We start from the raw sequence: 27,008 nt of genomic DNA on the forward strand, positions 1-27,008 counted from the left end.
ACCACATCTTTTACTTCATCATTTCGCATCCTGTCCAACATTTTCACAACTGAAGTATCTTCATCAATCAATCCACTGTACAACAAACTGTATCCCCTTCTCACAGCATTATTGGATTTTTCATTCTCAGTACCTCTTGTTTCTACATTTCTGTTTTTTTCATAAAATACATGAATTGGACAAGTTCTGTGGTGCAACCACAGATTTTTTTTCAAAATGAACTTTTTGCAATACTCGCAAGGCAAGAAGTCCATAGGATTATGCTGTAATTGGGATTCTCTTCTTGCTACAACAAGCAGTCCTTCCTTCTTTTTCAAAACTTCTAAATTATGCTTAAAGTTTCCCTCATTTGCTAAAAGTTCTAATTCAACCTTTCTCTCCTCGGATCTTTTTGGTAAAGAAAGAATTTTCATCACTTTGGGTTCAAGTTTGTGGGTAAGGATATGTCTTGATATTTTACTTTTGATATTTTTGGAACAGAAGGTACAATAATTTTGTTTATCATATGTTTGTTTGCATCCCTCTTTTATTTTTCCTTTTGGAAGCAATCCAAATTCTTCCTTCGAAACAACTCTTGTGTTGAATTGGGAAGTGCAGGGTAAGCTGATAATATCAGACATAGAGGAATCGTCTTCAATGTCGGAAACATTATCCTTTTCTTCCAAGTTTTTATTGAGATTCCTTTTTTTAGCCTTATTGACATTGTGTTCAAGTTTTCTTTTTTTGTGCCTGAATAAAGTGTCACTTTCATCGTCAGAATCACTACTAAAACTCCTTTCCACCTCACTTTTAGAACACAAAAAATCTGGATCCCTGAAGCTATCATCAGAAGAAAAGCAACATTCATCTGAAAAGTATTGGTACACTGGTGTGGCAACCATTCTCTCTGAAAAAAAAAAGAAATAGGAAAATGTAGGGAATAACTAGACATCATTGACATTGTGACCATCTCAAAGGGCCTCGCTTAAAATAATATACATTAGGATTTAAAGCATTTCAGAGATTTAACCTATAACTTCGAAGTTTTCCAGTTGGCATAAAACTTAAATTCAAACTCACTGCTAACCTCTGAGCAAGATTAAGCCAATGGGAAAGAATTTAAGGTCCAAAACTGGATATTAAAGTTATCAGCTATGACCTTCACATCTGACCTAAAAATATGGTTCAAGGTCACTGCAAACCCTTTACCTAAAAGCTCTGTTTATGTGAAGTGTGTGCCAGATAGCACTAAGAGGAGAGAATATATGATCTGGAATTTGTTTGGAAAGGAAATGACCTTGACCTAGAAACTTTGTTCAATGTCACTGCACACCCTTTGAGTAAAGGCACTCTGTTGGTGAAGTATGAGCCAGACTGGACCAAGAGGAGAGAATATAAGTTCTGGATAAGGATTTTTACATATAATTCTGCCTATGACCTTAACCTTAGACTTAGAAACTTGGTTGAAGGTTACTGCACACCCTTTACCGAAAGGCACTCTGTGGATGTGGATGAACCAGATTGGGTCAAGGAAAGAGAAAATATGCTCCGGACAAGTGATCTCAGACAGACAGACAGTCTGACGTATGGACAGACTGATCACTAAAGGGTGCCCATTGAGCGGGGTCTAATTAAATGATGAATGCAAAAGGGCATTATATAAACAACAGACCCATGGGCCACATCGCTCACCTGAGCAACACTAGCCATAATAGAATCAGCTTTATGGAGTCATATACTAAATATCTGGACAATGTAGTAGAAAAGATCCTGTGTAAAGAGATTTTCGGTTTTTTTTTTTTTTCCAGATATATTTATGTTAAACATTGTAACAAGATGACTTTATAGTCATATCTAAATGATTGAGAATTAACAATATATTAAGATGCTTGCATAAAAGTAAAATCATATAACATTTGACTTCTTTGAGAATGATTAAATTTTTTTCCCTATGTAAAATTGGATCCCAAATGTATGTGGACCTACTCTATCCCCAAAAACAAACTTGAATCTACAATATCTGATAATACTTTCACAAAAGTTACTGATTTTCTAAGCAAGTGGTTTTTGAGAAAGAGATTTTAAAGTTTTTTCTCTATACATCTCTATGCAAAAATTTGATCCCCATTGTGGCCCATCCTTATCCCTGAGAATCATGATTGAAACAAACTTGAATCTATGTAAAAACTGGATCTCCTTTTGTGGTCCCATTTAAACAATCTTCACAACCTGAGGATAATTCAGCACAGGTTTTAGCTTTTCTGGCAAAATGGTTTTTGAGAAGAATTTTTTTAAAGATTTCATCTATATATTCCTTTATAAAAATTTGACCCCCCCCCCATTTGGCCACACCCTACCCCCAGGGATCACAATTTGAACAAACTTGAATCTACACTACCTCAGGATGCTTCTACACAAGTTTCAGCTTTTCTGGCCAATTGGTTTTTGAGAAGAAGATTTTAAAGATCTTTCTCTATACAAGATACAAGATTTATTAGTCCAATTTGGGCCCCCGGAGGAGCAAAAAAGATTTACAAACATGAAACAAAGAAGGAGGAAGATCCAAATGATAGAACAAACATGATCTTAAATATAATGAGCAGTGCTTAATGGTATAATCATTGATAAATGCATCTACAAGAGGTACATACGAGTATACATATTGTAATATAATAACTAGATGCTGTCATGAGACAGTAATACCCGCATTAAGGTGTTTGCCTCTAAATACACACTCCTTCATTTTGGGCTTACCAAGGAAAAAGTCAAAATAATTCAATAATTTACACAGCATGTATTTGTCAATTCGAGCATAAAATGCTCAGGTGACCATGCGACCTATGAGCCTCTTATAGGTATTTCCTTTACTAAATTCATTACCAGTCCGAAATAACATTATTTAATTAATGATGTAAATTAGGTTTTGATACAAGAGGCCCAAGGGCCTTAACAGTCACCTGAGTACAATACAACAATTTAGAGGATCCATAAACTGATAAATGAAGCTTTGTTGCCCAAAAGCAAGAAAAATAGTATGATTAGCATCAACAAAATAATTGGTCTAGTATCTATCTGCCCCCCCCCCCCCCCCATTCATCACTATTCCCATGCAGACTATTAACAAATTGTCCATTATTTAACCCCATATTATTACATCTCACAATGGCCTCTCTTGGCCTTTGAAGAACATTTTAAAAGAGGAGAAGTAATTTTTGTCTCATTTTTATTCATCTATTATTTCCAAGTCATTAAAACTATGAAAGTACTTTTTTTTATTATACAATAAATTTTCTTGCATAATTCTCTTATTCTATTAAGCTTTCAAATACATTATTTACATTGATTAATTATCAAAGGTGAATGGCAAAGGGGAATAACTTTGCTCAGCAGAATACAAGTTAATAGAGCCCTGGCCAGGACCAGAACACTTGACTAAATGGTCCAGGTGTTCAAAATTCTGGTAAAAATACCCTTGCATATTAAAACTTTTACTCTGTTTGCCTTGAACATCCCCAGAAGCATAGAATATTTTCAAAGAAATGCATTTTCACCATATTATTAAATAAATAAAGCCCCATCCTTACACCAGAACATCTGACCCATTGGCCACGAATTCACAATTCTGGAAGAAGCACCCTTTCTCATCATAACTATACATTTGTTTCTTTACTTTATAACTAGTAGTAGAAAAAATATTTTGAAAGAAATTATGCATTTTCACTATATAATCAATTATAGAGCCCCCCCTTACCAGAACCCCTGACCCAGGGGCCATGAATTTCACAATTTTGGAAGAGGCATTCTTCCTTATCATAACCATGCACTTCCTTTGTTTGAAAAATACCCAGGAGCAGAGAAGATGACTTTGAAAAATTCATGCCTTTTCCCTATATAATCAATAGAACCCCGCCCTAACACCAGAACCCCTGACCCTGGGGCCATGAAATTCTTAACTTCTGAGGAGGCAGCCATGCTCATTATAAGTATGTACTTAGTTTATTTAATATCCAGGAGCAGAGAAGAAGATTTTCAAAGAATTAATGCAATTTTACTATATAATCAATAGAGCCCAGCCCTAACACCAGAACCCCTGACCCAAGGGCCATGAAATTCACAATTTCTGAAAAGGCAGCCATGCTCACCATAACTATGTTCTTAGTTAATTTAATAGCCAAGAGCAGAGAGAGAGATTTTCAAAGAATTTATGCAATTCTACTATATAATCAACAGAGCCTTGCCCTAACACCAGAACCCTGACCCAGGGGCCATGAAATTCACAATTTTGGAAGAGGCACTCTTGCTTATCATAACTATGTACTTAGTTACTCTATTTAATAACCAAGAGCAGAGAAGAAGATTTTCAAAGAATTAATGCATTTTCACTATATAATCAATAGAGCCCTGCCCTAACACCAGAACCCCTGACCTTGGGGCCATGAAATTCAAAATTTTGGAAGATGCACTCTTGCTCATCATAACTATGTACTTAGTTACTTTATTTAATACCCAGGAGCAGAGAAGAAGATTTTCAAAGAAATAATGCACTTTCACTATATGATCTATATAGCCCCACCTTAGCACCAGAACCCCTGACCCTGGGGCCATGAATTTCACAATTTTGGTAGAGGGCTCAATGCTTATTACAATCATGCCAACAGTTAGATTGCTTGATGTCCAGGAGTAAAGAATATTTTTAAAGATTGCATTATTTTTGGTGGTTTTAGCCCCACCCCTCAGGCCCCAGGGGGACAGGGACCATGAAATTCACAATTTTTGTTCCCCTTTACCCATAGATGCTATATGCCAAATTTGGTTGAAATTGGTTAAGCGGTTACAGAGAAGAAGCTAAAAATGTTCAAATGTTAACACATGACGCACGCCGACGGACGAGAACGGATAGCAATAGGTCACCTGAGTGACTCAGGTGACCTAAAAATCTGATACTTCAAACAAGAGGCCCATGGGCCACATCGCTCACCTGAGTAACTTTGGCCATGCTGTTCTTTACCAGATTTTCCCCTCCTAATACCTATTGTGGCCCCGCCCTACCCCCGGGGGTCATGATTTGAACAATTTAGAATCTACACTACCAGAGAATGCTTCCACGTTAGTTTCAGCTTTTCTGGTCCTGTGGTTCTTGAGAAGGAGATTTTTAAAGATTTCTCCAATATATTTCAATGTAAAACTTGGGATTCCCTATTGTGGCCCTGCCCTACTCCCGGGGGTCATGATTTGAACAATTTAGAATCTACACTATCCCATAATGCTTCCACATAAGTTTCAGCATTTTTGGCCCAGTGATTCTTGAGAAGAAGAATTTTTAATGACCCCACCCTATTTTGTCTTTTCTTGAATATCTCCCCTTATAAGGGGACTTGGCCCTTCATTTTAACAATTCAAACTCCCCTTCACCCAAGGATACTTTGTACCAAGTTTGGTTAAAATTGGCTCAGTGGTTCTTGAGAGGAAGTTGAAAATGTGAAAAGTTTACAGACAGACGGACGGACAGACAGACGACGGACAACAGGTGATCAAAAAAGCTCACTTGAGCTTTTAGCTCAGGTGAGCTAAAAACCAAGGCCCAGAGCAGCAGATTTTCAAAGAAAAAATGCATTTTCACTACATATTCAAAAGAGCCCTGCCATGACATCAAAACCCTCGACCCAAGGGTCATGAACTTCACAATTCTAGAAGAGTGATTCTTGCTCATCATAACCATGCAATTTGTTAGTCTGCTAATTACCTAGGGGAAGAGAGGAAGAAATATTTTTTTTTAAAAAATGAAAGAAAAAGTGAGCAAGCTCACATACCCCACGCTCCCCCAAAATTCGACAATACAACACGTAATGAATGGCACAGTGCAGTTTAAAAACACGGTATAATTCAGAAAGGGGCATTACTTGCAAAAAATCACCACATCAAAACTTCTTGCATATAAGGACATTCAGATCTTTGTATGTTACAAAGAATGAGTGCACTTTAGAGTGTCATTTGGAGCCTTTTCGGTCACCCATTTTAACCCTTAAATTAGACTATATTGCTAAATTAATCTATGATTATTGTGCATACATATGCTTTTGATATTTATACTTCGAATTTTTTATTAAACATATTGCTATAATTCCACACAACGTCATTGAAAAGAACATGTATAAGCCTTAAATTCCGGAAATTTGAACTGGACCACTTTCGAATTTAAGGTACCCACAAATGGGCGGAGATATTTAAATCGCATGGAAGTGGAATGTAAACATTTGCACATTATTTCCAGATTGATTCTACAGTATGAATTTAAATGGGGGAGAGAAAGATTGTGTAGCTTCATGATTCACACAAATAATAAATGATTCATGGCCATACATATTGATCATTTTCATGATTCGTAACCATATGTTTGATGCCTAGCACCGAATTAGATCAATCTTAAGTTTTCGTATATGATAAAAAGTGCCCCCTCTTTTTTTCTTTAGCTTTATCATTTTTCATTTTATATGCTGAATGCTTTTCAATTCAAAGAATGAATGTATGTTTTAAGAAAGATTCACATGTACATGACTTCGATGTCACACTACATTTAATCGTAATTCACTGTACATGTAGTACGTAGAGTAATACAAACGTGTAGTGAAACAAATTATACATGTATGTAGTACTCACGGTGATACATATTTTATTATATGCATGATTGTATAGATAAATAACATTCGGAAATGAAATATAAAATTTTAACTTAAAATTTGAGTCGGTAGGTTAACATGAAAACTCCAAGAAATACAAACTATCTGTAATTTAAATTAACATTTTATTGATGGAACAAGTATATTTCAGATTAAAAAACATAGTCAACGAAAATGTATATGTACTTGGTGCACACAATGCATCGCTAGATGAGGTGCAAAGAGAAGACCCCAGTAGTTTAAAAACTTCTGTAGAATAGATAACGCTGCATTTGAGCAACTTTTACAATTACATGTAGTTACCCCTTTTGATCTTCTTCCCATAAAACAACGAGTTTTTCGATATTTTTACTGCGAAAGTCGACCATTATTTACCACGTGCTTTTTTTTGTTATGATAAAAATAGGATGACCACAATGTGAGTACTTTCGATTGGTTTGAAAATGAAAGGTAAGTTAAGACTAGTATTAAGAAATAGAGCATTGCCCTATTCTTAATACAGTTTTATAAGATTCGAAAAATCTTAGGATTCACCGTATTAAAAGTCTATACATAGTCAGATTTTGTACTTAAATATACATCCGTGTGTACAGCCCTGAAGTCTATTGATAGACACAATGAGAGCAAATCGAACAGTGGAACGTCATGTGAGTAAAGTGATTATAATATCAAACAGGTCAAAATAGGTTGACACTTGGTGACCTGTTAATTTAGTAGCTAACCCGAGCGTAGTTTGGAGATTTTTTTTGAAAATTACATATGAGCCGCAAATTGTCCAACACTGCCCTTTGGATATGTATAAGTTTAAATCAAAATACACATTCTGTGCAAATGAGAAGAATGGACAAGTTGCGGCTCGATGTAAACAATGTCGTTGAAAACTGGTATGCATATGAATAACAATAGAAATGTGACAAAACTGCTAGACCCCTGTTGCAAAAACCACTGTCGCTTGGCATTATTTAATATTCTTATGTGATATAATATATCAAACTCTGCTCTTAAGATATTGTTTAATAATTCTGATTCAAAAAATTTATAAATTTCAGAAATTTATTATTGGCAAAGCACCGGGATCCAACTCTCATAGCTTAAGTGCACTGATCCTTTAATTAAGTTTTTAGATAAATAATGGAATCAAAATTTCTTGGTAATATACAAATCTATACATTATGTCTGAAATACCTACTAAGTTTCAGGAAATTCAGTGCAGGAGTTATGCTGACAAACTGTTATTTAAATTCCTCAGTGATTTCGATTTGTTAATGAGTGTAAGTCCATGTCCAACACATGACAATTTACACATTTAAATAATTGATGGAAACAAAATTATGATGTAGTCATATGAATTTGTTTATAAACTGTACTTACGAAATTATTTAAGGCAAAGCACCAATTTGAGGGGGGGGGGGGGGGGATTTTGATTTTGTGCGTGTGTGTGTGTGTTAAATCATTAATATTTTGATCTCAAAATCAATAGGGGTCTTTTAAGGTCATAAAATATTTCACATAAAATTTCATTATAAAAGATGATTCCAGTGGATTTCCTTATTACCTAGCTTGAAAGTTTCTTCAATAATAGGCAAAACTCTTAGGGCAAAAATAATGGAATCGGAATTTCCTGGTAATATGCAAATCTACACACTGTGTACTAAATATCTGCAAAGTCTAACCAAATTCTGTGCAGTGGTTTAAGAGGAGTTGCACTAACAAACTGTTCATCTCTATATTCAAGATATGGCCAAAAATCTAATTTGAAAAGTGCCAAAATTCCCAGAAAAATAATGGAATTGGAATATCCTGGTAATCTGCACATCTACACATTGTGTGCTAAATATCTGCAAAGTTTGACCAAATTCTGTGCAACGGTTTAAGAGGAGTTGTGCTGACAAACTGTTAATCTCTATATTCAAGATATGGCCAAAAATCTAAGTTGAAAAGTGCTGAAATTCCCAGAAAAAATAAAGGAATCAGAATTTCCTGGTAATATGCACATCTACACATTGTGTGCTAAATATCAGCAAAGTTTGACGAAATTCTGTGCAGCGGTTTATGAGGAGTTGAGCTGACAAAAAAACAGGACTGACGGACTGACTGACTGACACACTGACTGACGGACGGGTCAAAAACATTATACCTCTTGTTGCGTGGGGTATAATTATGCATTTTCTGATCTATAGAGCCCTGCCCTAACACCAGAACCCTAACCAAGGGGTCATGAAATTCACAATTTTTGAAGAAGCACCCTTGCTTATCATAACTATGCAATTTGTTAGTCTTATAAATACACAGTAGCAGAGAAGATTTTCAAAGAATGAAAGCACTTTCAATATAAAATCAATAGAGCCCCATCTAATACCAGAACCTCTGACCCAGGGGCCATGAAGTTCACAATTTTGGAAAAGGTATACTTGCTCATCATAACTATGCACTTGGTTTGTTTGCTAAATACCCAGCAGAGAAGAATGCATTTTCACTATAGAATCAATAGAGCCTCCCCTAACCACCAACACCAAAACCCCTGACCATGGGCTGCCATACATTTCATGATTTTGGAAGAAGCAGCCTTGCACATAATAAACATGTACGTAGTTTTTCTGCTAAATCTACAAGAAGGTTTTTAAAGAATTTTTGCATTTTCTCAGTATAATAATTAGAGTCCAGTCTTAACTCCAATACTCTGACCCAGGGTTCATGAATTTCATAGTTTTGGTAGATGGCTCAATGCTTATTACAATCATTCCGACAGTTTTTGAATGTTTGATGTCCAGGATTAAAGAAGATTTTTCAAGATAGCACTAATTTTTATGGTTTTTTCCCTGGGGGCAGGAACCATCAATTCACAAATTTTGAACCTCTTCACCTATTGATGATACATGCAGTGATTTTTCTACAATTTTTAAAAGGGGCCTGTGCCTTTTCAATTGGGAAAAATTGTCGACATTTGTGTCAAATTGGGAAAAAACAATAAGATTGTATTTAACCTTCATATTGACAAGTAAAATAAAATAATAAGTAAATGTAATATCATTTATTGAATTTATTTGCTACAAAATTTTTCATTTTCAACAAAATGGACAGTTCTACATTTTAATTTTCTTTCATTTTTGTATTTTGATTGTCCTATAGATATTCTTTTTTTTTTTTACCATTATGGTAGAATTATAAATTGAGAAAAAAAAATCATTCCCGATTTCTCGTTATTGCTCGCATTGGAGATGGAATAATCTTGACACTATTTACAAGCATGTATTGCTGTATCGCATATTTCTCTGCAATGCCAGTCTCTGCAGGATGAAGAAACAGTTTAATTTTCGTGAAATCAAGGACACTTGTTGTAGAACTACTAGTACTTGCAAATTACAAATAAAGCTATGCTTAACAGATTCACATGCATATTTAAATTTCTTACGATGTATTGACACAAAAGTTTGACTTCCACATGATCGATTTTCCAAGGCTTGCAAACACACAATTAAACTGTTGTTTTTTGCCGTTATTTTAAGCGTCCGAATGACCAAAAACAATAGCGTTCCATTATAGATAAGTCGTACATAAAAAATTCAATCAAACCAAAACAATACGTTTTGATTTTGGGAAAAAAGCAGTTGAAAATTGGGAAAAAATCGGTAATTTTTAAGAGGGGAAAGGGCCGATATTCGGACCTAAATTGAGTGTAGAAAAATCACTGACATGTATATGCCAAATTTGGTTGAAATTGGTTCCGTGGTTCAAGAGAAGGAGTTGAAAATGTTCAAAAGCTTATGACCAATGAACGGCGGACAGCGCACGATGATGGACAAAAGCAGATAGAAATAGGTCACCTGTGTGACTCAGGTGACCTAAAACTGAGGTAAAGGTCGAAGGGATGGTCAAGGTCAAACAATTTTGATGCAGTTGAGTAGCTCCCATCAATATGTATCACCATAAGTTAAGTTAAATAAAAATATCTTGAGTGAAGTTAAATAAAAATATCTTATATTGTTTTTTGAAACTGGAATAACTGTGAAGTGTGATGGATAGACAGATGGAAGGACACAGGGACAGAAAATGAACATCACAAACACTTTATGCTCTGGCCATATCCATGGCTGGGCATAAAAAAACATTCTAAATTTATCCAAAATATTACCTTCAATGGCTTCTTGTGCTATATCATCATGAGAATCTGTTTCATCCTCAACCTCAGGTTTTTGTTTCTCAGCATCTACAGTCTCACTTTGAGAATTCTTCTTGGTGTCATCTTGATCTGCTTCTTCTTTAGGCAGCATATCTGTGGGAGGATCAATCAAATTCTGATTTTCATCAGACTGACCCTTATCATCAGGGTTAGTGTCTGCCTTTACAGGAGGTTCTTCTTGTGTGGTATGAGAGTCGGCCATTGTTGGTTTCTCAAATACCTCACCTTTGAGCTCCTCCTCAGAGGGAGCTAATGAAGACTCTTCAGGCTTTGTGACTGCCTTTCCAGAGTCAGAGTGATCTGTGTCACTTTTGGAATGTTCAGTTTTCTCCTTTTTGCTGTCCAGTGGGGCTTTTTCCTCTTTATTTTTGGAGATATTTCTGTCTCCAACTTTCAACTCTTTGGTCTTTTTTTCTTTAAGTGATGCCTTTTCAATCTTTTGTTCTTTACTGACCTTTGCTGCCAGTGGGCTGGGTGATGTTTGTGAAGCTGGAGTAAAGACAGGTGCATCAGGATTAAGATTAACCTTGAGGGGAGAGGTCAGATCATCTGATACTGATGTCTGGCTCTGACTTCTGTCAGTAGAAAAATCTTCACTTGTAGTACAGTCCTCCCATTCATCAGCATCTCCTTGACTTGTTTGTCCTCGAGCATCCTCAAAATGGCCATTTTTATCATATCCTTCCCCATGATAATCATTAAACAAGTCTTTCTGTTCAAAAATATCATCTTCAGCTGGGATTCCCTGCAACTCCAGCCCTATATCATCCCCCTCTTCATCCCACCACAGTTCTTCAGCATGTGGCCCTGCCTTCTTATGGTGGGCTGCTGTGTGATCTCCACTATGTGCTTCATTTTCTCCATCAGAATACTCCACTTCCACCTGATCTGACTTTGTCCCTGGTGTGTTATCCACCTTAATGACCAGCAAGTCTTTCTTACAGTCAACATGTCCATCCTCTCCTGAATATGTCATCACCCGCCCTGGATCATTCCCAGAGCCACTCCCCCTGTTGTGAGCTCTGCCTCTTCCCCTTCCCCTTCCAACCGGACGATAGACTGCATCTTTCTCCACTATATGTTCTTGTCCCACTCCATTTGGCTGAGGTTTCCCTCCAGATTCCTTGGAATCCTTTCGTCCAGGTGCTGAAGAAATAATTTTAAACTGTAGAGATTTTATGCTCTTATGATACAGTGAAAGAGAGATAAAAAAAAATCATTTTCAAATTAGACATTTTGCTATAACCCTTTTTTCTAAAACACTACAGTTAGCCTATATAAACAGTTAGCCTATATAAAATAGCCTATAAAAATACATTGTACTGCACATTTTTACAAGTTTGGTTTCAAAGAAGTTATTCCCAGAACATTGGCTAGCTTTATATATTTAACAATTATTAACTTGGTACCATAAAGGTAGAAAAAAGATGGCAACTATATGTTTTAGGGATGACAAAAATTCACCAGTTAACAGCCTAATCAGTCAGAAAGATCGAAACTGGTTTCAAATTTAATAAGCGGTTAGTCAATGGCTTTTACAGTATGTGTACTTTTTCAATAATATTTCCATCTTTTAAAATTAGCAGAGGCCCACGGGCCTTAAAGGTCACCTGAGTATCACGTAACAACTTTCCCACAATTTAGTTGGTTCAAATTTTAAACCAGAGGCCATGAAATTCATAATTTTAAAAAAGGCACCGTTGCTCATTAAATCTATACACTTAGTTTGTTTACTTAATACCCAGGAGCAGAGCAGAGGATTATCAAGAAATAATGCATTTTCACTATATAATCAGTAGAGCCCCCACCGAACATGAAGCCCTGACCCTGGGGCGAATATTTCAAAATTTTGGAAGAGGCACCCTTGCTCATCATAACTATGCAGTTAGTTTGTTTCTTTAATACCTAAGAGCAGAGGAGAAGATTTCAAAAGCATTAATGCATTTTTGCTATTTATCAAAAGAGCCCCTTCCACTGAACCCCTGACCCATGGGCCACATCACAATTTTGGAAGAGGCACCCTTGTTCATCATAACCATACACTTAATTCATCAGCTTAATACCCAAGAGCAGAGAAGATTTTCTAGCAAGAGATGTATGTGAAACACTGATGCCCCCCCCCCCCCCCCAATAATTGGAATTTTCCTAAGTCCAAGGGGCATAACTCTGTCAGAAATTGCTCAATTGTACCCAAAACTGAATTGACTTAGATATTCTTATGATAAATCTTTATACCAAATTTCATTTCAGTATGTGCAACATCTACAAAGAAAATGAACGGAAACTGTTGGTGAACCGACAGACAGACAGACCGACCGACAGACAGCAGCAAAGCAATATGCCATCCCTTCTTTGAAGGGGGCATAAATATTATTTGTGTTAGGTTAGGCTTGGGCACTCTCCAATATTCCAGTTCGAATTTAGCCAATTGAGATATTGCAATTGGAGAAATGATGGTAAAGGGCATCATACACCCAGATTTGATTTACTTTTTCATGTAGAAAAAGTTCTTCAAATGTCTGCCATTACTTTAAGTGGGGAATTACCTTGTTCTTATGACAGTTACTGCCATTTTGGGCTTGCACATGTGTTTATTTATGGTCATCTAAATGTTTGTAAAGGTCTCAATTATTGATAAGCGCTTATTTGACTTAGATGCATTCTAAATTTTAAAACAAATCGTTCAGCTGAGAAAAATCGGGAAAAATTATATTTCAGAATAAAGACATTATTTTTATTTTCATGATTGGTGAAAATTAGGGTTGGCAGAGTCGTAAACCAAAAGAAAAAAAACTTTAGCGCCTTAATACCCTGGATCAGAGGAGAAATTTTTTTAAGAAATAATGCATTTTCAATTGTATTCAACAGGACCCCGCCCAAGCACCAGAACCCCTGACCCTGTGGCCATGAATTTCACAATTTTGGTAGAGGGCTAAATGCTTATTACAATCATGCCAACAGTCTGACTTTGATGTCTGGGAGTCAAGAAGATTTTTAAAGACTCCATGCATTGATTTTGATGCTTTCAGCCCCACCTCCTCAGGCCCCTAGGGGGCAAGGACCTTGAAATTCATAACTTTTGTTCCCCTTCACTCATCAATGCTATATGCCAAAATTGGTTGAAATTGATTGAGCAGCTCCTGAGAAGCTGAAAATGTTTAAATGTTAGTGCAGAACGGATGAAAACATATAGCAAAATGTCACCTGAGTGACTCAGGTGACCTAAAAACTCTTAAGTAACATGTTTAAAACTGAAATGAGGCAATCAAACAATTCAACAATTCACAAGCTGCCACTGCTGTTAAAACATGTCCCCTGCAATTTAATTATTATAATCCTGAATACTATACTTATACACCATATAAAAAAATATTTCTGCTTTTATTCCAACTGATGTGTTAATAATGTGCCCTGCCACAGTATGATATGCCCGTCAAATATTGTTTAATTATCGTAAACAGTTTAGAGTGGAAGAAAATCATGTCAACCTTGATACAAAGATTTCAATGTCAGATTTTTCCATTCCCTATATTAATGTTTGAAGTATATACATCTCCTGTGGTGTAGGTATTAATTATAACAAATATATGCCATATATTTATCAACTGGTTGTGTTAGAGCTTAATTTACAAATGCCCATCTGCAGCTTTGTTTATTATATATTTCATGATTGATTAACACTACAGCCTAAAAAAACATCAAAACAAATTATTCTTTAGACTATAAAATTGTCATCTTAGTGAGACATGACACTCTGCAATTTGTTGTAAAGATATAAAAATTAAAACTAATTAACTAAGTTTTAATCATATTATACAATATCAAATTAGTTTTAATTATATCATACAACATCAAATTAGTTTTAATTACTTTACATCAAATTTATCTTGAAAGTTAGGCTAGCCAACAAGAACTATTTAATCCAACACAAGGAATTAAGATGCTGATTCCTTTGCTCAATTCCCAAGACATATAGATAACACCTGCTTGATCAGAGATGCTCTACCAGTTATCTCCTCACACTAACTTCATTTATTTCTCTCTAATTTGACATGCAATTTTGCCTGACCCCACGTGCATCAGGCATTATAAGGATCAAAATTCCTTGGTCCAAAACTAAGTGATCATACTTAGTGAGCTAGATTTTGTGCAAGCTGATTTACATCGGAATTTGTTACCTGCATTTAAACAAATACAGTTTGCAGAAGAAAGAATCATATTACTGATGCAAAATAATGATGTGTTTACTTTCTTCAGTTTTTTTGCATGTACCTGTTTATTCTTTGCAATTCTTTATACCACATACATGTGATATGTACAGGCTGTACAGAAAATGTACAGTATTTGCAACCCCGTCAAGGTGTCCCGGCGGTACACAAAAATTCACGTGAAATGAATTGTTGTACCGTATTTTGAACTGTTACCCAAAAAACCGCCATTTTTCTTCCATTCTCGCAACACCAATGCGTGACTCACTGTGCCTGTAAACAAAATACCATGCTGGAAGGTGTGAACTGTTCTCCGCGATAATTACTATGTCATTAAAACATATCAAATTTTCCTTTATGTTGAGTTGTTTTTACAGGGTGGTTTGCAATTAAAACTTGTTAGAATTTCGTCAGTTTGAGAGACATGTCTAAGAGAAAAAGACACGAGTCTGAACCATCTCTAAGTGATGGGGATAGGGGGAAACGAAATTCAATCCAACATGGGTTACAGAATTTCCATGGGCAAAAGTTAGTGCAGTAAGTGTGCATCATGTATTTTGCATGATTTGCAGCACTAATTTTTACATGTGGAGAGAATTAATCCAAGTATGCAAAGTTTCTTTTGCTGCCTTTAGCATTGCCCACTCAAACAGATTCTGAGAGATGCTTCAGCATCATGCGGAAAATACAGACAGACTGGAGGCAAAGACTGTCACAAGATACAATAGACAGTCTCTTATGTACATCACTGGAGATTGCTGTGAATATGAGCCCCCTACTCAAATTTTAAAAGCTGCAAAAGTTGATTGCAACCAATAAAACATGTCAATTTGAATTAAATTATGTATTAAATCTAATCCTTATTTAACATTTTTGTTGTTATTTTGTACAGTTTTTTCATGACCTTTGTACAGTATTTTCATCCAAATTCCAGTATTTTTAAGGCTACTGTACAGTATTTGGGTCCAGAACTTATCACATGTATGATACCAACATGTCCGTGTAACATTTTTTTTGCATTTTTAAACTACTGGATCAGTCCATTTGTCTTCTACCAAAGGGATGACACAATCATTTCGCACCAAATGTCACAAGTAAATTATCTTTGCGCCTTTTTCTTGGATTGTTCTATTGAATGGGTGTGATAACTTCTATGGAAATAAATAAAGTTTGTTCTTTAACCTGATTCTTAAGCTTTAGATTTTTTATGAACTGCAAATTTTATCTCATTTAAAAAAAAAACACATTGTATATGGGCAGGCAACACAAAAGCAATGGATTTGCTGATTAAGGTCTTCCGTTTCCAACGGAAGACCTTCTACTGATTCTGATGGTTAAGATTATTCTTATTATTCTTTTTTTTTTTTTCCTAGACGCCAACTTTGAAGCTTCATATCTTCCTCATTTCTGAACGGATTTTGTTCAAATTTTCAGAGCTTTTAGACTTTGCAAAACACTCTCAGAATACTGTAATACAATTCGGAAATTACCTTCTGTTCACGAGTTATTCCCCTTTGATTGAAATTTTTCTGCCTCTGGTTTCCAGACAAAGGCTCTGAGACTGTAATAATTGGAGCACAAAACCCTTTGAAATTGAAAAGAAGAAGCATTGAAGTTGTGCACATCGGTTTTTGTTTTTTGATTTTTGCATTAAAAATGGCGCTAGAGAGGGGTCAAAAGTTAGAACGCGGAAAAGAGCAAAAATTTTGACATATTTTCCTTTATATCTTTAAAACTAAAAATATTTTGTTAAAACATGTAGAATAAAAGTTGTGCATAATAGCAAGAGCTTTCATTTGATATCATTTAAAAGGGGCTGGCCCCTAAAATTAGGGATCTAGAGCCTTTGAAATTTTTCGCTTTATAACTCAAAAACGGTAAATATTTCGATATGGCTTTCGGAATTAAAGTTGTTCTTTAACACCTTTTTGATCTCATTCAAATGTTGTTTTGTTCGAGTATTGCGTAATATGTCGCAATATGTAGGTAAAAAGCAGGTCCCGTAAACAGGTAAGCGTTTTCATTCGGCAAGTAAATCGGAACTCTTCATGTGTATAACTTTAACAAACTTGCAATAAATTATATACCCTACTGTATTTAATGCTAATTTTCTTCTAAATAAGGTTTTAAACGTGTTCTGTGGTTCACTCATAAATTATTCTTTACAACTTTCTTTTCTTTTTTAATTTAGATTTAAAGGGAACACGTCTTCAAATAAAGGAAGGAATTAAATGTATCTATATAACTATATAAGTAATATTAAACTTTAAGCATCGAATAATTAATGATCATTAACAGTACGCATTTCTCCATGTTCACCTAAATGTTTTTAGTTATGTAACCAACCCGCGATCCCACGTTGCCGAGGTCACCATCGACCAGCCACCTGCGGTCATAAACCATGTAAACAAAACAAATATCTGTGAAGACTGTGATTATGTTTTAAATCCATCGTGTAGAAACAACAACTAATGAAACATTGTGTTTTTTAAATTTACATTGAATCTTTAAGATAACTTAATCTCATCTTTGATTTAATCTTAATTCAAACACTAGTGCATAAAATCATTTCGAATTTTAATCGCTTTTACCGGCCTGTTCACTGTCTACACAGCAATACGATTTTTAAAAAAAAGCAAAAAAAAAAAAAAAAAAATTATTTCTCTGTCCCGTGTTATTGCATCTTTGATTTAGTCTTAATTTCAAACACTAGTGCATAAAATCATTTCGAATTTTAATCGCTTTTACCGGCCTGTTCACTGTCGACACAGAAATACGATTTAAAAAAACAAACAAACAATTTATTTCTCTGTCCCGTGTAATTGTATTCTATTTCAATTGTAATTGAAAAGGTGCTATGGCAAATAATTGCAATTAGTGATGGAAGTATTAAGTATTAATACTTGTGTAAAGTATAATTTTTACTATCAGTCTCTTAATTGTTTCTTCATTTAATTTTTCATTAAATATTAAACTATATACATCAAATAATACTTTTAAACATACAATAATTCACGTCTTCTTACAGCACAGTTTACATTCTGCTCTGTCGCTTTGTAACCCAGTCTTCGTGCACACGTGGCCGCAGAGAGCCGGGGTCATATCGGTATTAAAATACATTGTGTACTCATAGCGATTATTGGAAAATTGGGTTTGAAATCATTTCAAATCTTACATATTATTTTATTTTACTCTATCTCACGCTTATTTTTATCAATCCTTACCGCCCGTGCATTTATTCATTTCAAGTTTTACGCATTTTAATTGCCGACTTAACCATTAAGTTTGCAACAATTTATTTTTCTGTCTCGTGTTTTAAACTGCATGTACACATGCATGATAATTGTAAGTGGAGGTGACTTTTTCAATTCTCGGCATCCTCACATGTGATTTCGGAACCTTAATTGACATTGTGAGGATGAATTCTCGGGAAAATCGAAAAGTTTTACGGATACATGCATACATACATACATGCATGCAAGTACAGAACATGCTCTTTTTATAAGCACGATCATGAATTCGAATGTACAAGTGTACATGTATATGCAAGAGCGCCCCAAATGTACGCATATCGAGTGTTTAAAATACAGAGAAATACAAAATCCCCGGTCTCTGTTTTACATTATCTTTGCAACAAAATATTGGTTAATCTGAAATCAATTTTATTGATCTATAGCTTATTTTGAAGTAAATTATCGGTCCACTGAGTTGATAATGAGTTGTTTTTATAACGAGTACATTTAGAGTATTCCGAATCACTTTTTACATTTTGACGGTAAACGATTTTATTAACAAGTTTATAAATGGTTGGTTGGTATTAAAGGAAAGCCAATTCAATGAAAAATCAAATCTACATTACACGGCGAGTCTATCTACGATACAGCGGCCTTGACAGGGGTTATATTTACATCACCTTTTTAGTGTATTGCAGGTCACTTCCGGGTATTTCGAATCACCAGGTAAATGGCTAAAAACAGTCAGATAACAACATTATAATTAATGAATTAGTTGGTATTGTTTACCAAAAGTATCAAAAAATAAAAAGAATTATTTTCTTGTTGAATGTTGTTGGTTTTTTTATTAAGTTATTAAAGCCCCCCCCCCCCTTCTGTAGACACACTATAAAACAGCGTTCTCAGAGACAGATCATGCAGAAAAGCAAATACCAACAGAATATTTACTTTCTGAAATTACCTGATTGTAAATTGTTGTCCTGTAAATATAATCATGATAATTATGTAATTTTTTTTTTACCTATGTGATTTTTTTAATGCAAATAATTAACATTGAACTGTCATAATTCTACGAGTAGGCTACCAAATAATGATATATGATGATGATAAAAAAAATTGTGAAAAGGAATTAAACCAACTCATGTTTAGATTTCATGATTATCAAGAATGACGTATATCACTGCATACGTGTACTCGTACATATCAACATTGATCAACACTGATCAAGTGTATACCGGGACCCGGGATAGTCTTATTATAGCTCTTGCTTTGTCAAATCATTACTTTCATACCCCTTGCATTTAAGAAAAACAATGTTATATAAAAAAAAATAATAATCTGACATATAACAATAACTTATATGTAGCGTGTGCAATTTATTTGGCTAGGGGCATGTACACACGTGGTTCGAAACTATAGGGGGCTAAAAATGCGGCCATAACTAGTATATTTTTGAGGTGTTATAAAAAACAAATAATACTCACAAAAGCTTATAAAATTGCCGTTCTATCGATACCTTATATGCCATGTTTCATCAACCAACAACGCCACGACATCGATGAGAAATACCATGCAACGTTTCTACACGGGCATTTTCTTCGAAAAGGGTAGGAAGTTAATGAATTAAAATAATTAATTCTTTTAGTTAACGCATTATGTTTACCTCTTTATTTGTTGTATGCAATAAGTATAGACCTTACTAATAATGACTGTTTGGTTGTCACACCTGTGCATGTGTTGTGCGAGGTACAGCGGTAAGGTAAATTACCGAGAGTCGCGATATGCGGGGTGATTCGGAATACCCTAAATGATCTAACATGGGCCCACATAAAACGACTAAATTCGTTTCATGAATGAACTGGTTCTTAAGAAATATATGTACAGTATACAATATCTTTTCTTTAGATCTGTTTGTTTATTATTTTCAACCACAATCTGCAGTTACACGAAATCCATGCACAACGGCGCTACACCTGTCAATCAAAATCACTCGATATTGTGAACTCAGTCTGGTGTTACGGCAGCATTTCCGAAGTGATTCAAAATATTCTATCGGCTAATTCTAATTTTTCGCGTTAAATAATAATATTTTGTAACAAAGTTGGAATTAAGGCTGGAGCTGCATGCTGTGAATTTATCATGCACACCTGCAGTCTGCAGTCTATGTATATGAAGCATCTGTTGAGTAATGAATCAGAGAGCATAATATGCGGAACAAGTTTGATTGAGATTTTTACTTCTCCTTTAAGATAAAATGATTGATAACATAATTTATGCATCTAATAGATACATATCAATGTACATGTGTAGCTTTTTAAAAACAAGAATCTGTAATTGAAAATGTGAAAGTGAAGAGTTTAGGTAATAGTTCTTAAAGGACTTATCGCATGTTTCTAAATTATTTGAAATTAAAAGCGTATTACGTTCCTTATGACCACAATTTATAAATTCTGTGTTTTTACTGTGGATAAATCGCGGTAATTAACCAATTATTGACTCAAATGAAAACCCCTGAATTAAAAATCTAAGTTAATTAGATAGCGATCACGTGACCCTGTGACGTCAAAGGCGACAATGGCTGATCAGCTCTTCATTAATCTTACTGAAATATACGCGATACAACCTGAATTTTCTGCGTTGTGGACGACCAAATCACTTATTTTATCGATATAAATTGAATATTCAACCTTATATGCTAGAATTGTCAGCAAGAAAAAATCTGAAAAATCTGTTAACATTGTAAAAATAGCAGCGACGATAGCGAGGGAGATGCAGCGAAGACGAAGAAACTCGCCATAACAATGCAGTTTGATTTGTCATCTTATCACATGGTTCACAAATTAAACATTATATAACTTTGTTATTCTTCGTTTTGTATATAACATTAATTTATGCAAGTCTTCATCTGTTTTTTAAAGGATGGCGATCTTGAAAAGTAAATTCCCGATCACGAAAGATTGCCGTAATTAGAGCTACAGGTTCTAAATATTTTGAATAAAAAACGAAAATATCTTAAAAGCCTTATACCTTAGAACTAATTAATGTTCTATAGTAATTGAAAAGCATATAAGGAATTCATTTTTTCAGCATTTTTCGTAATTAAGCTGCATTTGTCGTTGATAACTCCGTAAATAGTGTGCATGTTCTCATCTCTCTATCACCGAATTGTCGCCTATGACGTCAGAGCAGTATTTCGCCGAAATCCAACTGAAATATGCATATTGCCGTATTTGAATTTCAGCTCTCCATATCTCTTAAAATATGCTTTCAACAACGTTTATTGTATTCAGTATTTTAATAAATAAGGTTATAGATAATATTTTTCATAAAATTACGATTTTTGAAAGATCATGCGATAAGTCCTTTAACCAAAATTTAATGACAGTTAATTCCTTCCTAGTCTCTATATAACTTTTAATTACGGCCGTGCCCTCTCCCCTTCAATTGATGTCTTATACATGCTTTTAAATTCTGTTTATGTATCAAGAAATTTCCTCAGGTACTTGTGGACAAGATCCCCCCCCCCCCCCTCCAAATTCAACCCCGATGTTTGTTGGACATTTTTTCCCACAAATTATATTTATTTCACTTATTCATCATGTGTACCATAGGAAAAAATCGAGTACAAGTACATGTACCTGTGGAAATTTCTATTTGCCCCCCTCCCTCCAAAAAAACTGAAATTGCTTTCTACGGGCTTGACAAAAGGTACTTGTGGACAGACCCCCCCCCCCCCCCGATATTCAACCCCGGGGCTTGTTGGACATTTTTTCCACAAATTATATTTATTGCACTTACTCATCATGTGTACCATATGAAAAAATCGTGAAAACCCCATTTGATAATCGTTCCACACAAAAAATGCCTCACTGTGTATAGTTAAAACATTAATTTTTCATATTTCTTGATGAAATTAACATTAAAAAAAGCAACTCAAAATTAATACCGGATTACATATCACTTGAATTTATCATAAAGCAGAAAATCTGTTCTGCGGGCTTCAAGGCCAGCTCAGGAACCTAAAGATGTCCTCATTTTCCAAGTCCAGTACAGAACGTAAAATAAATGAAATAAATCACAGGATCACTGGGATGAACTCAAAGAAAGAAGACTCTTGAGGAAAAGATATTTTGATTCGACTTATAGACTGAAATAAACCGATATTCTCTTTTTGCCACTCTTTCCTGGTGCCCTGGGACTCTGAATGTAGGATCAGTATTTATTTCACAGGTCCGTTGTACGGATTGTACGGGGGGGGGGGGGGGGGGGCAGACCTTCTGAAAATAGTCTTTTGCTGTAGTTTTAATATGTAAATTTTGATTTAGTTGCTGCTTGCACCCTCCCCACTCTTTGTTTCTCTACGGTCATACATAGGCGAATCCCAGCAAAAATGTAATGACCCCCCCCCCCCCCCTCCAACACACACTTTTAAATATGTATTGCGATAGGACTTAAAATAGGAAAACATTTTCTGCATATCTCTACATCGAAAAATATAAAACAAATATTTCTTTTATATTTTCTTTTTAAAACAACATAGATAATTATGCATAGCTAATTAAATACTGAATTAAATATTTATCTTTGCAGACAATATGCTCTGGGTTATACATGTAGAACATGATGTGAAAGCGTATCGTAATGCACCTTGTAATCCTTTGGATTTTCAGATTTAAGGCCAATGCGAAAACCCAAAGACGCCGACATTTTTTTTATGCTACTGTAATCGAAGATCCGGGGGGCATACAGTTTTTGTCCTGTACACCTGTCTATTTGTCTGTTAGACTGTGTTAGCCTCTTTGTCCGCAAAAAAACTATGCCCGTAAAATTTGATTGGTTGGAACTACTGCTTTCATATTTCTTATGTGTATTCCTAGTAACAAGGACTTCCTTCAGGTACCAACATATTTGACCTCTTGACCTTGAACTTGGAGTTTGATCCTCTTTCGTAAAATTTTACCAAACTATAACCTTGGCCAAAACTTTTGAACAGTTGGTGCTATGGCTTTTATACTTCACATCTGTATCCCTTGTGATAAGTCTCCTCCTTGGGTATAAATATGTTTGACCATTTGACCTTGATCTTGGAGTTTGACCAACTTTTAAACAACTTTAGCCTTGACAATAACTTTTGAATGACTAGTACTAGGGCTTTTATATTACATAGGTAATTTTCTTGTGACAAGGCCTGTCATTGTATACCTTTAATTTTGACCATTTTACCTTGACCTTTGAGTATGTCCTACTTTTGAAAAACTTTAACCTTGGTTTTAACTTTTGAACAGTTGGTGCTAAGGCTTTTTTAAAACCATATGTGTATTCCTTGTAACAATTAAGACCTTCCCTCAAGTACAAACAATTATGATCCCTTGACCTTGGAGTTTGACCTTTTAAAGAAATTAACCTTGGCAATAACTTTTAAACTGTTGCTGTTGTGGCTTTCATACTAGTATATATTTCACAGTATATTCTTTATTCAAGACCTTTATTTGGGTAATAACATTTTTTTTATCTTTTGATCTTGACCATGGAGTTTGACTTGCATTTGAGAAACTTTAACTTTTGCCATAAGATGCCATATGGGGGCATCAGTGTTTCAAAAATCACACGTAGTTCAGTATCCAAATCGGGCATAAAACATTTACAATGATCCTTTAAAGCAGTGAGTTGAACCTAATAAATTACGACTATAGAAATTATGATAATTTATTTCGATGTATGGTCTAAAAAAACTTTTATTATACCTCTGTGAAAACTAGATTACAAGTGAAAAATCACTAGTAAAATAGAATTTGATTGGCCGAGAAAGTCACGTGTCCATCATGTTTGCCCTGCAACAAAACGTCGTGTTTCACGATTGTGACGTCACAATTAAACGAGTGAGGAGTTAGATTGTTTATAGCGACGCTGCTAACTTCGTTCGCGCTGTAACAACAACTAAAAATTCACCCCAAAAAATCACCTTAATTAATGGAATTGCATACAGATAGTAGATTAAACATTCTTTGTTAAAATGTTTGCACTTTTCAAAATTCGTTTATGGAAGTACAGCTAACATACGTCATGAGACGTCACAGTCTAGACGTTCCAAATGTCTCGTGCTGTTTGAAGAGGCGGATCTTAAAATTAAGTGAACAATGCACTCGCCCAACGGTCGCACCGTCAACATATTATCTTTGATTGTTTGTGTCGATTTAAATGTGTAAAAATGTAATGGTGTTTGAATGTTACTGGTGTGATCACACAAACTTGTCACGTAGGAATTTTTTTTAATGAAACGAGGCTATTGGTGTACCTGTAACTTACATCTCTTTCATATCGTTCTCATCAAATGCATGTTTGCTTTATTCATTGGATCTCCTTTGTAATTCCTGCATTTTGGTTAATTCGGTATTATAAACAATTTATTGCATAATAGAGACATAAAGATTTCTTCGCAAATGAAAAATCATATTTCCCTCGGGCGTTGCCTTCGGGGAGTATGATTTTTCATGGGCGAAGAAATCTTCATGTTGCCCTCGCGGAATATGATTTTTTATGGGCGAAGAAATCTTCATGTCTCCCTCACTATCATGCAATAAATGCAAACTGTGAACTTGTCTAGTCCGAAACACACAAAAGGGTATCGCTGATATCATACAGAGTGTATCATTGCCTTGATCAAGCCCATAGGAAGCAAATTCAGTTTTTTTTTTTTTGGGGGGGGGGGGCACAGCCATACATTTTCAGTTGACAGTTGAGGGGGCACTACTACCATAAATTTCCTGACAAGCAAAAAAAAAAGGTCACCAACTACCAAAAATTCCTTGACAAGCAAAAAAAAAAAAAGAAGGTTATCAGACGTTGTTATTGAGGTGGCACAAGCTATAGTATCTATGTCTACGATAGTAATCTATATATCGGCAAAATTATTGGGGGGCACGCCCCCCTCGGTACCTACGGCCATGTTGATTAAATTTAGGGTCACTAAGGAAAGAATGTTTTGACTGGATGAATGGTCTGAAAGAACATGTGTTAACTTGTCGAGTCGGTAACACATAGATGGGGTTTTCTTATAACCAGAGTGTGTCATGGTTTGATGCAAGGTCATTTGAACGAGTTCAAGGTCATCAACGGAGAAACAACATTCCTTAACTGTCTTTCTACTGGTGAGACATTGCAAGTTGATACCCCTTACAAGATTGCTTATAACCTTAGAATGTGGCATGACCTTGACTCAAGGTCACTTCTTCCTGTTCGCAGCTCCAACGGAAGACCTACTCGTTGCTTTGCAACGAGCTCTGCTCTAGTTATTCTTACTATTATGTTTCCCAGTTTAATACCCCTTAAGTGGACTAGTCCAATCATAAACAAATTCCCTCCACCTAGTAAATGGGACATCCCTCCTTCTTGATTCAGTCTGTTTTCCCCCTTTTCTTTCAATATTAAAAAATAATGTACGTTTCAAGGTTAGCTTTTTAAAGAATCGGCAAAATGATTTCAGATTACATCATGATCTGTACTGGTTTTCATTTCATTAAAAGACATGTTATTATAGAAGAAATGAGAAAAATCCTGATATTGATTGAAAAGAACTGTAAACGATTTTAAAACTGTACATATACATTTAAAACTTATTCATAATATATGGCAAGACCATCATCGCAAGAAAGTTTTTTCCGGGAGATTATTAGTATCTTGTTTTGTTCTAGCTATAAAGTATACAGGCAATTTACTTAATGTCCTAGAGCAGCACTGAAGCATTTTTGTCTCAAACACTTCAAGTTAAAACTGTTCACAATTTACTTCGTCTTCTAGAATGACAGAGAAGAGACCAGTCTATAAATAAAGGCTATCTCATCAATCTGTCACTGACCAGAGTGTGTGCATGAAGAAGCGCGCCTTTAGAACGACTCGTCTATTTTTCCCAGAATTCCAATCTATGAAAGTGCACTTGCAGTTTCATCCCAATGTAACTAGTCAGCCCATGGGCTAACTAATAAATGACTAAACAGTGGCATGTCTTACATATTTGTTAATCTGTAATATCTGGTTATGACATTTGAGAAAGTCAATTGTACATCTTGTGTAATGAAGTATCGCAACTATGTCGCTCCTTGATGATGAGAACGTTTAGCACTTCTCTTGCTTATACGTTCCATATATATTGATTTAGTCAGGCAAGCTTTTTCAAAAGCTATTACTTGTCTGTTATCAAAATTTTCCTTGACCAGTGCTTGATATAATTACACCAATGGGGGAGGTGGAATTTCTCTTATAACATTACATTTGTTATAGATTACTGTAAAGTATATAATGAAAAAAATTTTTTTTCTTGATTTAACATTTTTGAAATAAGGATACTGCAATACACTTAACCTTGTAATTTAAAATCTAAAAGACAGTTTTTTTTTTTTTATAAGATTTTACTTAAAGGTCACAGTGCATGACCTTGAAGCAGGATGTGACGCACCTTCTAAGATGCATTAATTGGCTAAGTTTGATGATTCTAGGTCTAATAGTTTTCTAGTTATGAACCGGACAAGATTTTTCCATATCTGGCCATAAAGCATCTTAATTAAATGTCAGAGCAACCTACTTTTAACATGTGAAACACCTTCTACCCAAGATGTATCAGCTGACAAAGTTTTATAATTCTAGGCACAAAAGTATTAGAGCTCGTTATGTGCCGGACACGAAAAAAGCTAAGAGACAGACAGACTGATGGACACGAATGCATAACATACATGTC

At 35.1% G+C, this 27,008-nt stretch overlaps 1 protein-coding gene across 1 annotated transcript in view; it reads right to left on the reverse strand.

Moving 5' to 3' along the window:
- Positions 1 to 18: 18 nt before the first annotated feature.
- The window catches only part of LOC133173868 (uncharacterized), a 31,925-nt gene continuing 4,935 nt past the window's right edge, over positions 19 to 27,008 (reverse strand). The window contains exons 2-4 of the mRNA XM_061308939.1: positions 10,789 to 11,982; positions 235 to 886; positions 19 to 49 (exon numbers count right to left, since the gene is read on the reverse strand). Coding sequence (XP_061164923.1) covers positions 19 to 49; positions 235 to 886; positions 10,789 to 11,982 — 1,877 coding nt within the window. The remainder of the gene's footprint in view (positions 50 to 234; positions 887 to 10,788; positions 11,983 to 27,008) is intronic.

This window comes from Saccostrea echinata, unplaced genomic scaffold (genome assembly GCF_033153115.1).
Source record: "Saccostrea echinata isolate AGI-Se365-2 ecotype Australia unplaced genomic scaffold, CSIRO_AGI_Sech_v1 ptg000056l, whole genome shotgun sequence".
NCBI lineage: Eukaryota > Metazoa > Mollusca > Bivalvia > Ostreida > Ostreidae > Saccostrea > Saccostrea echinata.